General features: G+C 38.8%; 1 protein-coding gene across 1 annotated transcript in view; it reads right to left on the bottom strand.

The window, feature by feature from the left end:
- Positions 1-15,622, bottom strand: part of LOC132650732 (vomeronasal type-2 receptor 26-like) — a 42,521-nt gene extending 26,899 nt beyond the window's left edge. The window contains exons 1-2 of the mRNA XM_060376068.1: positions 15,408-15,622; positions 4,090-4,281 (exon numbers count right to left, since the gene is read on the bottom strand). Coding sequence (XP_060232051.1) covers positions 4,090-4,281; positions 15,408-15,622 — 407 coding nt within the window. The remainder of the gene's footprint in view (positions 1-4,089; positions 4,282-15,407) is intronic.
- Positions 15,623-16,342: the final 720 nt, after the last annotated feature.

Here is a 16,342-nt window from a genome sequence, read left to right on the forward strand (position 1 = left end):
TTAACCTGAAGTCCACTGGGTTCTACTGAAGGAAGGATTCTGCCATTTGACCTGCCATCACCAGAAAGAAATTACATTTGGCTGTACTACATTAATCTGGGATCTGTGGCTTAATGTTCTGTCAAGAGAGAATCTATTGGGCAAAAGCAGGCAATTAGCAACAACCTAGAAAAAGAGAATTTGTCTTCCTTAAGGATTATTCCATACTAAATATTGAACTGTAGGAATGTATACATGTATCAGTGAGAACTCCTGGAAAGATCTGTGTCTGCAGAGGCTGGCTATTAAAACGTCATTGATGTTGAGAGATTGCAATGTTGTAGTTTGAGAGGCTTATTAACATACACCGGGCTACCTGCAGCAACCTGAGTAGCCATTTCTTGGACACCTCTGTGGTTAAGATATCTCTATCTCTATCTCTATCTCTATCTCTATCTCTATCTCTATCTCTATCTCTATCTCTATCTCTATCTATCTATCTATCTGTCTATTTATCTATCATCTATCTATCTCCTATAGTGCATGAATAAAATTATTTTAGAATGTAGTAACCCAGCACACTACTGGATTTTGCCAATCTAAAAGACAAGAGTGACATTACATAGCCATCTTGGGCCTGTATGATAACTTGCCCAATTTTACTGTCAATGTCCTCTCTGAGGTTTCCACTCCTGTATTGGATTCATAGTTTTCTTTATTTATTCTGTTATTATGGAAATTAATGAAGCTGCTTCCACATTGTATCATGACATTTGGGATAACCTAAATTGTGTTCACAGACTCTCAAATTTATAGAAATCTTTCTTTTTTCCATTTGAGCTAATGGGTTATGATTTTCCAATCACAGGAAAGCAATACTAAAGACTAAAGAATCAATTCAGTTGGTTATATCTATATATTTATTTACTTATATTTGTGTGACAGAAATGTCACAAGAAGATCATCAGGGTCAATCAACCAAGGCCCAGAGGGTCCTAAGGAGTCTGATGCACCCACCAAGGACAATGCATGGTCTCAACCTAGCTCCTCTACATATAAGTAGCTGATGTGCTGATTAGGCTTCATGTGGGCCCACTAGTTAGTGGAGTGGACATGGACTATATTTTCTGTTTGTTGATCACTTTCCCATAATGGAACTGCCCTAACAGACCACATAGGAGGAAAATCAACTCAGTCATCATAAGACTACAGGGGCTGGGGTGTGTAGGTAGGGAGTAGAAGAGTGGAGGAGGATATGGGAGAGAGAGTAGGATTGGGAGGAAAAGAGAGTGGGGCCTATGACTAAGATGTAAATTGAATTACTCAATAAAAAATATTCAAGTGGAAAATATGGTAACAAGTTAGATGGTCTTCCTCAAAGCCCTCAGAGAATTCTGCTGAGTATGGATTTAAGGAATGTAATGAAAATGATTTCTATGCCAGACATCTGGAGTGGATAGCTAAGATAGGCAGAAATGGCCTTTCCTTTGATCATATTTCAACTGTGATGATGATGACAACTCAACCATGAATTGCCACATGCTTCACCCAACAATAAATCCCTGCCCAACATTTGGACACTGTTGAATTAAATGCTCTACTCTGCCTGCCCAAGGTAGGTTACTTTTCCAAGTTCCTGCTCCATAAAAAAAAATCTCAGGCCTCACAAGTCTGACATTTTGTGGGTCATGATGCCTTCTGTGGTAGCTGAAGACAATGTTGTTTTGTGTGGCATCCAAAGACTGTCAACCTCTACTCCCTACAAAGTCTTTGAGAATGCCATGGAGGATCCCAGCCTGGGTGCCCAGATATCCAGTAAATCTCTGTCACTTTGACTGATATAGAGGCTATTTGGATTATACTTACTGCTCAAATTTACCCATCTCAGATATCTTGTCATGTTCAGTGCATGTTGTCACTATAGAAGTTTAGCAGATGTTATGAAAATTTAGGCAGCCCCTCTGAACAGCTGCATGGCTAGTCCATATCATGCATGAAAGCCAGGCTTTGTTCTTTTCTACAGATATCTAGATTCCCTGCTGAAGAAGGTATTACCTTGCTGGCTTCACACTGAAAAATCTAATCTCAAAAAATTAGATTTAAATGAGATTCAAACTGAAGCTACTAATGCCTAACAGTTTACATTTTATGGTTCTTTCATTTAGAAGAACTTGTTTGTCAATCTCTCTCCTGGTAAATGCATGGATGGGGGAAACAAATACTTTAAATTTGATGGAAATTTTGAATGTCTAAGAAAGGGATATAAGGTATGTAAATGAAAGATGTAAATGTCTGAGAAAGTGGTTTAAAGTATGTGAAAATGAGACTTAAAGAGTTTAAAATTTCAGAGTTTTAAAATATTAATCAGTGGAGTTCTGATATGCTATGAAAACCACCAGGTGAAAGCACTGGCTAGTCTTCTCATAGTTACAGGATCAAACTTTTTAATGTCCTTTCATTACTGTTGAAGATATACTTCAGTGATTCTCATTGTGCTGAAATCTTACCTGTCATTAAATATTCAGAGAGAGGAAAGGCTGTCCTTTTTTTCCCAGAACCATCCTTTTTTTTGTGCCCAAGCTTATTTGTAAAGCATCAGTCTACTCCAACTGTTTACAGACACTTGTTACCTGCTTTTCCTACAGTGGGATTTTCAGTGTAGATTATAGATTGTGTTCATGTAAATATATTTAGAACTTGTATATTTGTGTGTAAACTTTAAACAACTATGATTTAAACTCCAAGGAGTTGAGACTTGATCCACCTATCACAGGTCAAACAGAATCTAGACTAATACTGGTCAATTAACAATTCAGTCTTTTCTGTCTTTTATCTATCTTTGAGGATGGGCTCTTTTCTTCCTCCTGTGTTGGGACTCCTTCTCTCTCTGGCTGCAGTCGGCTACTGACCTATGGTTTCTCTATCTTGTGAAAGCATTCTTAAGAGTTCTTTACTTCCGGAATAAATTAGACATCCTTGATTTTTTTTTCTCTTCAAGTACTCCCTAACAATACAAGTACCAGGACCTTAGGTTAGTATGTTTGTTTCCTACTCAGAGGGGAATATACATTGAAGTTTCAAAAAGGTACTTTTCAGCAAAGGACCACCCTATTCCCAACACTGATGTTCAAATTAACTTATGTACCATTATAGCATCAACTGAAAAACAGGAATATGAAAAAGCTTAATGATTCCTCCACATTATCAAAAATAATCTCAGAGAGATAACATGGCAGATGAATATTTCAGAAAGTAAAGAGATGAACAATAGAATAGAAGACAGAACCAAGCAATGAATTCAATTGGGCAATGAGATAAGAATCAGGAGTCTCCATGAGAACTCGGATAAGGGATAGAATAAACAGCTGTACACAGGAAAGACTGAGTAGCATAAAAGACAAATCATAAGACAAAATTGAGATTGTGAGAGAGGAGAAAGACAGATAGAAAGGTTGCAAATTAAAATCATAAAACCACCAATCAAATCAGAGAACATTGGGTTTCCAGCAGAGCTAACTAATCAGAGAACAGAATATGGGCATAAATGATGTGAATTTCAGAACACTCCATTACAATATCAGTGATAAATAAATAAGTTATAAGTATGATCACAGTGTCTAAACTCTGAGATACTTTAAAGATACTAAAGCCAGAACACGTGAAACCGGAGATTCTAAGATTTGTACTGAGAACACAGGGATATTCAAGTTCACTCTAACAGAAACTCTCCAAAAACAGAAACTTTCTCTGGAAAGAAACAGATATTCAAACATAAGACATTTAGATGTCCAAATAAACCTGAGAAGAATAGAAGCTTATCTTGACATATTAGCGTAGTGTGTTAAAAATATATGTCTTACCATGGAATCACACCATGGAGCAGACACAAAAGTTGTTCTTTTTTCTATCCCTGATTTCTTTTTGCCTGGAAATATAACAAAGAAAAGTAGAAATGTTTGCAGAGGCACTATGAAGCAGAAAAAAATGTGAAACTGTTTTTTATATTGTTCTGTATCTAGTTCATTATTCTCATTGGAATTACATGTGTTTAGCAGGTCATGTATTATCTTTTAACCAGAACAACCATAGCACATTCAAGCAAGTACTCACAGGTCAAACTTCCATAGTAGACTTGGTTCTCTGTCAAAAATGTTCTGGAGGTATTGGGATGTATCAAGTGGGATGGAAATGGGGATAAATATAGCGAGGTTAAAGTCTGCCTCCATGTAGGTGTTGGTCTTCCCATAATAACAAGTGACCAGAGACATCTCCATTGATGCATACATAGGTTGTAGGAGGAGGCTGAGGCAAAGCAAAGGAAGGGACATGTCAGGCTTTTCACTACACAGACAGTCCCCTGCATTGAGGCATATCCAAGGAGATTATTGGCTTAGGTCCTGGAGCAGGATCAGACCTAAACAGTGTCAGAAAAGACTTTGTATGCTACAGCTGCTTCCTACTGTTGCTTCAGGCTCTCAGTCTGTGCAAAACCAAACTTTTACATTACAGGTCAGTACAAACATTGTAGCAAAGTCCAGATATCTGAGGGTCACGGTACTGAGATATTTTTGTCACTGTACCCAGACTTGCTCTGAATTTGCTGTCTTTTTATTGTTCTATTTCCCTCTCATCCATGTACTCTTGGAATCTCATAGCCCTGGGGCTCTGCACCTGGTTCCTCTATGTGGCTGAAAAACATGTTTGGTTCTTTCTTTCTTCCACAACCTGTATGATTTCATCATGGTCCACAGTGACTTTGGAGAGCACCAGAGTCTGAGACAGAATTGTAGGTCATCAAAAAACAGTTGGTTGTTTCTGGACTGGTGTTGTTAAATATAGTTTGAAGATTTGATTTCCTCTAGTAAGGGGAGCAGGGGCAGTCACTTTTTGAACACTTTACTACATCTTTGATCACTTCCACCAGTCAATGTGGCTAAACTAAACAACAGGAAAAATAGATCCAGACAGTTTTGATGAGACCTGATAGGCTACAGTAAGATAGTAGAAGAGGAGGACATTCCTATCATCGGGGAGAGACATCGGGGTAGGAGCTGCAGAAGGAGAGATTTCAATCATACTTTGACATGAGGTTTTGACCAAGAAATTAAACACTGGTGACTCAGCCTTATGCAGGACACCTGGGTTCGGGGTTCACAACTCAGCTTTTGCATTCAGACCTCCTCCAGGACATCTGGCACCAAATTCAGAATTATACAGCACCAAAAGAGGGGGCAAGATGCTCATAGGCAATTTAAGTCATGACAAATAACACGTTTACAACTTGTATGCTTAGCCTAGATTATCAGCCACTTTCCTCTTTACATTCTTTCCTGATTAAAAGACAAACATTAACCACCTTAAGAATCAGGATAGGAGTAAGTTTTGGAACCTGTGATTATGAACTCAGGTTTGAACCTGGCAGCAGAAGTCTTGAGATGGCTGAACTCGGTCAACTATCTCATAATAACAAACAAAAAGAAAAGTACTTCACCTCTAAACTTTTTCTACTTTACTGTAATACTCTTTATCATAATTACTACTGATATAATTTCATGGTATTTTTATTATATATATTGTTATAATAAGATATATACTGTATAATGCAAATCAAAATTTGATATCTAACTTAACTAAAATTCATTCATGAAAATGCAGCCATGAAATTTCAAAAGAGCTAAAACTGCAAGAGGCTTTGAAGGTAGGAAAGTGAAAAAATGATGTACTGTTAATTCTTCTATATAAACAAACAAAATAATTAATTGATGCCTCCCATGTATAATCTTGCAAAATTTGGTTACTGGAATTTTAAAAAACTATATGGTGATTACACACACAAATCTATCTATCTATCTATCTATCTATCTATCTATCTATCTATCTATATCAATCCAGATATAAATATACCTATACAGTGAAATTTCTATGTAGGCACCAGCTTAATTTCTCTATGTACAGTGAGTTGTGTAAGTGATGTATTCAGCGATAGAGACTTGCAGTGAATTTATGGAGAGCAAATTATAATATTGATCAAAGTGTACATTGTTTGGGCATTCCAATAAGACTCCTTTGGCCACCACCTCAAGTAGATATAATCCATTCTTCATTGATGACAAGTGACATCCTGTTGTGACTCTCATATTCGTTCATTTGGATCACCTTCAGGTATGTATATATTTTAGGAAACTCCTGCTCTATTAGGTTACTACAGTAACATTCAATTGACATTTCATCTTCACTGTCTTTCTTCATATTATTTTCCTTAATGTCCTCTTTCTTCCCCACTTCCAACCGATTCTTCTTTATTATCCCATCCTCCATCTATAAATAACTAATTTACTGACCTATCCTAGGGAGATCTAGTTACTTGTGCTAGAACACTAGTCCCTTATTCTGTGTGTATCCTACAAGGTTTTATGTACTGTAGGTTTATCATTCACTTTAAAAGTAATATTAACATGTAAGAAGATACATGCCATATTAGTATATTTGAACTTGTGTTACTAGATACTCAGACTGACTTCTTTCTAGTTTGTCTGCAGATAAGCATTTACTTTCACATTTCATGATTTACTTTGTAAAATGACTGAGTACTATTTTGTTGTGTAAATGTCCACATTTTCTTTATCTATTCTTCTGCTATGGATGTCTGGGTTATATCCAATTTCTGGAAGTATTTATTAGAGCAATCATAAACATGTTTGCACAAATGTTTCCATGGAAGGATGAAACATTCTTTGGATATATGCCCAAGAGTAGTATAGCTGGTTCTTGAGGGAGAACATTCTCCATATTGCTCAGGAAAAGCCACAAGTATGTCCTTAGTGGCTAAACATTTTTGTACTCCTAATAGCAATGTCTGAATATTCTTAGCCATTGTGACTCTCTTTAGACCATACCTCAAACTACTTTTGGTTTCCATTTCCCTGTTGACTACTGATCTTGCACATATCTTTAAATGTTTCTCAGCCATTTGAATTATTTCTTTAAGAATTCTCTTCTGATATCTTTTTCTATTTCTTTCTTCAGAGACTGAAGTTTTTTCCTTATAAGTCTTTCACTTGCTTGGTTAGAGTTACACCAAGGTACTTTATGTCCTTTGTGACTATTGTGAAGGGTGATGTTTTCCCAATTTCTCTCTCAGCACTTTTGTCTTCTGTATACAGGAGTGCTACTGTATTTTTGCATTGATTTTATATCCATCCACTTGGCTGAATAGATTTATCAGCTGTAGGAGTTTCCTGGTAGAATTTTTGGGGTCTCTCAGATATACTACCATATATCATCTGCAAATAGTGACATAACATGAACTCATGGGCTGGTTCTTTGATCACATCCATCTGAGGGGATAGCAGCCTTACCACTCCACATATGAAAACAAAAAAAGTCAGTCCTGATGAGACCTGATAGACTTGTGCCAGATGGAAGTGGAGGAGGTCCTACCCTATCATTGGACTGGGGGAGAGGCATAGGAGAAGAAAAGTGAGGGTGGGTTGGGAAGCGATAGGGGAGGATGCTACATCTGAAATACAAAGTGAATAAACTGTAATTAATAAGAGTAATAAAAAAGCCTTTATTTAGAATTACATGTGTGCTTTATTTGTATTTTATATATTCTTTATATCTAATTTTTCTTTTGACTTATTTATGCATTTGCATATTAGCCTTTATTTGGGTGTGCAATTGATGAAAGTATTTTAGATTTCTGTACACTTTTACATTTTCAGAATGATGGTAGTCCTTTGTTATGGAGAAGATTTTCAGTTATCTGCTGTATTTTTGAAGATTGTTTATCTTTATGCCTGGGCAAGGGCTAGGAAGATCTCCCCTGCTCATTGATAAGTAAGATTAATAGAGTAATACTCTCCATCCTAAAAAAAAAAATCAACATCAACATTCAGTGCAATCCTCATCAAAATTACAGACAATTCTTACTAGATGTTGAAAGGACAATTTTCAGCTTCAAATGGAAGCACAAACAAACCATGAAACCTAAAACAATCCTAAATAATGACTGCAAGAGGGATCACCCATCCAAAGATTAAATTGAACTAAAAAATATAGTAGTAATTAACAGGATGGTATTGGCATAGTTACAACACTTTGGTCAATGATGAGATCGAAGACCCAGGCAGAATACCTATGGACAATTGATATTTTTAAAATAAGAAATCTTGAAATAAATACTGGAAAAAAGATAACATCTTCAACACATTTTTGTGGTCAATCTAGAAGAATGCACATAAAATGATTCAAAAGATCCCTATGTATCACTCTGAACAAAACTCACCAAAATAGATTAAAGAGCTCAGTAAAAGTCAAGAAACAGAGAATCTGATGGATGAGAAATTAAGGAATAGCATTTTATCTAGTCATGAGAATGTCTTTTTCATGTTTTGGACTGTGTTGGTGAGGCTTATCACTTGAGTTTTGTTAGACTTCTTCAGTTTTTTTTTTATTTCTAGATACATCTCAGGAACAAACAGTGAGGGTTATAAGTAACCAGATGGCTAGAGGCAGACATAAGAACACACCCAACAAAAATCAGGACATAATGACCTCACCAGCAACCCCACAAACCAATGGACACTTTAATTCACTAGATATACAAGAAAACGACCTCAAGACTATGATTTTCCAGCTATTAGAGGCCCATAAAGATGAAATGAACAAAGCCCTCAGAGAAATAGCCAAAGAAATCGAGACGAACAAAGAGGAAACAAATAGAGCTCTCAGAGAATGACCACGAAAATTGAGGAAACAAAGAAGAAAGGAACAAAGCTCTCAAAGAAATTTCCACACAAATGAAGGCAAATAAAGAAGAAATAAACAAAGCTCTCATAGAAATACAGGCAATTATATCCAAAGAAGTAGAGCCACAATTAGTGATACATAGAGAGGAAACGGACAAAAAAATAGAAGTTGTCATTGAAAAGCAGGACTCTACATTCAAACAGATGAAGGAAATGGTGCATGATATGAAAACAGAATTAGAATCAATAAAGAAAACACAAATAGAGAAAAACCAGGAGCTGGAGAACATAGAGAAAAGATCAGGAACTACAAAGTTAAGCATCACCAACAGAATACAAGAGATGGAAGAAAGAATCTCAGGAGCTGAAGATACACTTGTGGAAATTAACATGTCTCTCAAAGAAAAAATAAAATCAGAAAAGTTCCAAACACAAAACATCCAAGAAATCAAGGACACCATGAAAAGACAAAGTCTAAGAATAATAGGAGTAGGAGAAAAAAAAATCAGGCTCAAAGGTCCGGAAAATATTTTCAAGAAAATTATAGAAGAAAACTTTCCCAACTTAAAGAAGGAGATGGCTGTAAACATACAAGAGGCCTACAGAATACCAAGTAGACTAGACCAGAAAAGAAATTCTTCACGTCACATCATAGTCAAAACACTGAACCTACAGAACAAAGAAAAAATTCTAAAAGCAGCAAGGGAAAAAGGCCAAGTAACATATGAAGGTAGACCTATCAGAATCACACCAGATTTCTCAACAGAAACTATGAAAGCCAGAAGGGCCTGGACAGAAATCATACAGTCCTTAAGGTACCACAGATTCCAACCCACACTACTATACCCATCAAAACTTTCAATCAACATAGACGGAGAATTCAAAATATTCCAAGACAAAACCAAATTTAAACAATATCTTCATAGTAACCCAGCTCTACAAAAGTTACTAGAAGGAAAACTCCAAACCAAAGAAAACAACTACATCTAAGGAAACAGAGAAAATAGATAACTACACAACAACAACAACAACAACAAAACAAAAGAATACAAGCATACAAGCAATGAAACTCAGTGACACCACCAACCCCACATCTAAAGTAAGTAACAATTGTTGGTCACTAGTTTCTATCAACATCAACGGACTCAACTCCCCAATAAAAAGACACAGACTAACAGAATAGTTGCAGAAACAAGATCCATCATTCTGCTGCATCCAAAAAACATACCGATACAACAAAGACAAACACTACCTTAGAGTAAAGGGCTGGAAAAATGTCTTTCAAGCAAATGGTTCTAGAAAACAAGCTGGAGTAGCCATCCTAATATCTAATAAAATAGACTTTCAACCCGTTAATCAAAAAAGATAAGGAGGGCCATTATATTCTCATCAAAGGAAAAATCCACCAAGAGGACATCACAATTTTGAATATCTATGCCCCAAATACAAGAGCACCTACATTCATAAATGAAACAATATTAAAGCTTAAATCACACATTGATTCTAATATCCTAATAGAGGGAGACTTCAACCTCTCACCATGGGACAGATCAACTAGACAGAAAACAAATAGGGAAATAAAAACACTTACAGAGAGCCTAAATCATATGGACCTAATATACGTCTACAGACCGTTTCACCCAAACTCAAAAGAGTACACCTTCTTTTCAGCACCGCATGGAACCTTCTCCAAAATAGACCATAGAGTTGGTCATAAAGCAAGCCTCAACAGATACAAAAAGATTGAAATAATCCCTTGTATTCTATCTAACCACCATGGACTAAAGCTGGACCTCAACAACAACAGAAATAACAAAAAGCTGACATGCACATGGAAACTGAACAACTTGTTACTCAATGACAGCTGGGTTAAGGAAAAAATAAAGAAAGAAATTAAAGACTTCCTAGAATTCAATGAAAATGAAGGCACGACATACCCAAATTTATGGGACACATTGAAAGCAGTGCTCAGGGGAAAATTTATAGCACTAAGTGCCTGCAAGAAGAAATTCATAACATCACATACAAACAACTTAATGGCCCAACTGAAAACCCTAGGAAAAAAAAAGGGAGCAGATACACCCAAGAGGAGCAGATGGCTGGAAATAATCAAACTCAGGGCTGAAATCAATCAATTAGAAACAAATAAAACTATTCAAAGAATCAATGAAACACAAAGCTGGTTCTTTGAGAAAATCAACAACATAGACAAACCCTTAGCCAAACTAACTAAAAAGCAGAGAGAATCTATCCAAATCAACAAAATCAGAGATGAAAAGGGTGACATAACTACAGACACTGAGAAAATTCAAACAATCATTAGGTCATACTACAAAAGCCTATATGCCACAAAATTAATTTGAAAACCTAAATGAAATGGACAATTTTCTTGATAGATTCCATCTTCCAGCATTAAGTCAAGATCAGGTAGAAAGACTGAGTAGCCCTATATCCCCCAAAGAAATTGAAGCAGTCATTCACAGTCTCCCCTCCAGAAAAAAAAAACCCTGGGCCAGATGGTTTCAGCACGGAATTCTACCAGACCTTCAAAGAAGTGCTAACGCCAATTCTCCTCAAACTATTTCACAAAATAGAAACAAAAGGTACATTACCAAACTCATTCTATGAAGTGACAGTCACCCTGATACCTAAACCACACAAAGACCAAACAAAAAAGAGAACTTCAGACCTATCTCTCTTATGAACATTGATGCAAAAATACTCAAAAAAGAAATAAAAACAGAATCCAAGAACACATCAAAGATATCATCCATCACGACCAAGTAGGCTTCATTCCAGGCATGTAAGGGTGGTTCAACATATGGAAATCCATCAATGAAATACACCACATAAACAAACTGAAGGAGAAAAACCACATGATCATCTCCTTAGATGCTGAAAAAGCATTTGACAAAGTCCAACACCCATTCATGTTTAAAGTCTTGGAGAGATCAGGGATACAAGGCACATATCTAAACATAGTAAAGGCAATATACAGCAAGCTATAGCCAACATCAAACTCAATGGAGAGAAACTTAAATCAATCCCACTGAAATCAGGGACAAGACAAGGCTGCCCACTCTCTCCATACCTCTTCAACATAGTACTTGAAGTCCTAGCCAGAGCAATAAGACAACTAAAGGAGATCAAGGGAATACAAATAGGAAAAGAGGAGGTCAAAGTGTCACTATTCGCAGATGATATGATAGTATATATGAGCGACCGCAAAAATTCAACTACAGAACTCCTCCAGCTGATAAACACCTTCAGCAAAGTGGCAGGATACAAAATCAACTCTAAAAAATCAGAAGCCCTCCTGTATACCAAAGACAAAAAGACTGAGAAAGAAATTAGGGAAACAACATCCTTCACAATAGCCACGAATAACACAAAATACCTTGGGGTGACACTAACTAAGCAAATGAAATACCTGTTTGAGAAAAACTTCAAGTATGTGAAGAAAGAAATTGAAGAAGATATCAAAAGATGGAAAGATCTCCCGTGCTCATGGATTGGTAGGATTAACATTGTGAATATGGACATACTGCCAAAAGCAATCTACAGATTCAATGAAATTCCCATCAAAATACCAACTCAATTCTTTACAGTCCTTGAAAAAAAGATTCTCAGCTTCATATGGAGAAACAAAAAATCCAGAATCTCCAAAACAATCCTGTACAACAACAGATCATCTGGAGGTATCTCCATCCCCGATCTCAAGTTGTACTACAGAGCAATAGTAATAAAAACTGCATGGTGTTGGCATAAAAACAGAAAGGAGGATCAATGGAACTGCATAGAAGACCCAGAAATAAACCCACACACCTATGAATACTCGATTTTTGACAAAGAAGCCAAAACCATTCAATGGAAAAAAGACAGCATCTTCAACAAATGGTGCTGGTCCAACTGGATGTCCACATGCAGAAAAATGAAAATAGATCTATATCTATCACCCTGCACAAAACTAAAGTCCAAGTGGATCAAAGACCTCAACATAAAACCAGATACTCTAAACCTGTTAGAAGAAAAAGTGGAGAACAACCTAGAACTCATTGGCACAGGAGACAACTTCCTGAACAGAACACCAACAGCACAGGCTCTAAGAGCAACAATCAATAAATGGGACCTCATGAAACTGAAAAGTTTCTGTAAAGCAAAGGACTCCGTCATCAAAACAAAACAACTGCCTACAGATTGGGAAAGAATCTTCACTAACGCTTTATCTGATAGAGGACTAATACCCAGTATATACAAAGAACTAAAGAAGCTGAAAAGCAGCAAATCAAGTAATCCAATTAAAAAATGGGGAACAGAGCTAAACAGAGAATTCTCGACAGAGGAATATCGAATGGCAGAGAAACACTTAAAGACATGCTCAACCTCATTAGTCATCAGGGAAATGCAAATCAAAACAACCCTGAGATATCACCTTACACCCATCAGAATGGCCAAGATGAAAAACTCAAGCGACAACACATGCTGGAGAGGTTGTGGAGAAAGAGGAACCCTCCTCCACTGCTGGTGGGAATGTAAACTGGTACAACCACTCTGGAAATCTGTCTGGCGCTTTCTAAGACAATTAGGAATAGTGCTTCCTCAAGACCCAGCTATACCACTGCAAGGTATATACCCAAAGTTTGCTCAAGTACACAAAAGGGATACTTGCTCAACCATGTTTATAGCAGCTTTATTTGTAATAGCCAGAACCTGGAAACAACCCAGATGTCCATCAACAGAGGAATGGATACAGAAATTGTGGCATTTTTACACAATGGAATACTACTCAGCAATCAAAAAGGAGGAAATCATGAAATTTGCAGGCAAATGGTGGGATCTAGAAAAGATCATTCTGAGTGAAATATCCCAGAAGGAGAAAGACAAACATGGGATATACTCACTTATATAGACCTATAAGATATGATAAACATAATGAAATCTATACACCTAAAAAAGATAATCAATTGAGCAGACATGGGGTAAGATGATCAATCCTCGTTTAGAAAGACAGATGGGATGTGCATTGAACGTATGACAGGAGTCTACTGAGTGCATCTGAAAGACTAACTAGCAGTGTTTTCAAAGCAAAGACTCATGACCAAACCCTTGGCAGAGTACAGGGAATCATAAGACAGAAGGGGAGTTAGTCTGATGGGGAAAGGATAGGAGCTCCACAAGGATCAAATATATCTGGGCACAGGGTCTTTTCTGAGACTGACATTCAACCAAGGACCATGTATGGATATAACCTAGAACTTCAGGTCAGATGTAGCCTGTGGTAGCTCAGTAACTAATTGGTTTCCCAAAGTGAGGGGAACAAGGATTATTTCTAACAGGAACTCAATGACTGGCTCTTTGGCCTCCCCACCCCCGAAGGGAGGAGCAGTCCTGTTAGGCCACAGAGGAGGGCTTTGCAGCCAGTCCTGAAGATACCTGATAAAACAGGATCCGATGAATGGGGAGGAGGTCCCCCCCTATCAGTGGACTTGGAAAGGGGCACGGTGGAGATGAGGGAGGGAGGGAGGGACTGGGAGGGAAAGAGGAAGCGGGACACCGCTGGGATACAGAGTTAATAAAATGTAACTGATAAAAAAAATAAAATTAAATTAAAAAAAAAATCATGCAAATACAACCTAAGCACCTCCTGAGACAAGGGGCAGCTGGGCTGGTAGCGAAAATTCCTTGCAAGTGTAAAACTGGAATACACTTGAAATAAAAGAGCTTTCCCAGCTCTACAGTAACCTTGTTCTTACATGCTGATTATCTATACATAGCAACCTAAAGAAATACAAATAGGAAAATAAGCCCACATGAATCCTGTATACTCCTGGTTGTGCAAGTCCATCAAAGTATAAACAGCAATGTATATACCAAACTGTGCCTTAAGATGAATTCTCTGATGGAATAAAGAGAACAATCAAATCACTTGAAAGCTAAGTGAGAGAGAGCACCTGCAGTGGTAGGCTGGCTGTCTTTACTTAAGAAGAGTCACTTCATTCTGTAATGCCGGCACATAAGTCCTGAAACAATAGTCCTAGAAATGTTTCAAGGTGCAAGGATCCTGTGGCCTTTCCAAGCAGCAAGTGTTCATTCCACTGGGATATCCAGACTCCCCAACCCCACCGCCCCAGGCCAGGCAGGAGGCAACACTGGACTCCCTGCACTTCTTTTCCGGGACGACTGGCCCCAGTATCACTCTTCCTCAGGATGCAGGGCACAAGTGTAGCCCTAGGAACTCCACACAGTGTGCTCCCACCCTCCCAACTCCTGCGGCCCGAGGGCGCGGTCCCAGGTACCAGCAGCCTCCACAGAAGCTCTTGGCAGAACCTGGGCAGGCTCTCCCGACCTGCCCAGCCTGCCAGCCTCCAACTGCACAGCCCCAGCCTCACCCCCGACTGCCATCCTGCAGGTCCCTCACACATGCCCACAGCCAGCCAGGGTCAACCGCTCCGCGATGGCCAACACCCATGGACCTGCCGCTCCTTGGCCGCGGGACCCAACGCTCTCCCCTCCCCACCTCCCAGCCGCGATGCCTGCCCCAGCACCACCTAGCCCACTGGATGGCTGCTGGGGGCGGAGGCGGAGCCCGGGGGCGGAGGCGGAGCCCAGGGGCGGAGGCGGAGCCCAAGGCTGCGCCCGCCCCACACCCTTACCTAGCTTCTCCTGGTCTCAGCCTACCACAATGAAGCTGTGCCACAACCGCCACCACCGCGCCCAGGAAGCGGGTTCTCATAGCTGCCCTCGACGCTGTCGCCCACCAGGCCCGGGACGAGCTCAGCGTCTGTAGACCTAGCAATGGCGCTTGCATCATGCTTGACAATGGAGGCGCGCACTGCGCCTGCGCTGGTCCTCATGAAAGCCCCTCCCCCGCCCCACCCGAGAAGGTTCTGCATTCTGGGTCGGGGTGCTGTGAGCCCTGAATTTTACTATTAATTTTACAGGACAAAAGGATCTTTGAGATAAGTGTACCTCCAAGCATTTCTCTCCTGTTTTCAAACCCCTTGTCTTAGCTGCTTTTCTATCACTGTGCTAAGATATTATGACCAAGACAGCTTATAGAAGAAACGGTTGGTTGGGTACCTAGAGTTTCAAAGGGTAAGTCCATGACCATCATGGCAGGGACCATGGTGGCAGACAGGAATGGCAGGCAGAGAACCAGACAGAACAGTGGCTGAGAGCTTGCATCCTGATCTACAAGTATGAGGCAGAGAGCTAACTGAGAATGCTATGGGATTTTAAAATCTCAAAGCCCACCCACAGTGACACACCTCTTTAACAAGATCACACTTCCTAATTTTTCTAAAACAGTTCCACCAACGGGGGACCATATTTTCAAACATATGAGATTATAGGGGTGATTTTCATTCAAACAAATACACTCCTCAATAGCTTTCTATGTAGCCATGAATTGAGATAAAAAATGTCAATGTCCCAAAGCATCCCAGGCACTCAGATTCTTGTGCAGTTTTGTTGTTGCTGCTGCTGTTTTGTTTTTGAGACAGTTTCAAATAGTCAGATTGACCTTCATTCCTGACCATCCTGATGCTCCATTTACAGGCATGTTTCACCACAATTGATTTATGGTCTTGTTTGTTTGTTTTGTTGTTTTGTTT

Source organism: Meriones unguiculatus, assembly GCF_030254825.1.
Source record: "Meriones unguiculatus strain TT.TT164.6M chromosome 13 unlocalized genomic scaffold, Bangor_MerUng_6.1 Chr13_unordered_Scaffold_28, whole genome shotgun sequence".
Taxonomy (NCBI): Eukaryota; Metazoa; Chordata; class Mammalia; order Rodentia; family Muridae; genus Meriones; species Meriones unguiculatus.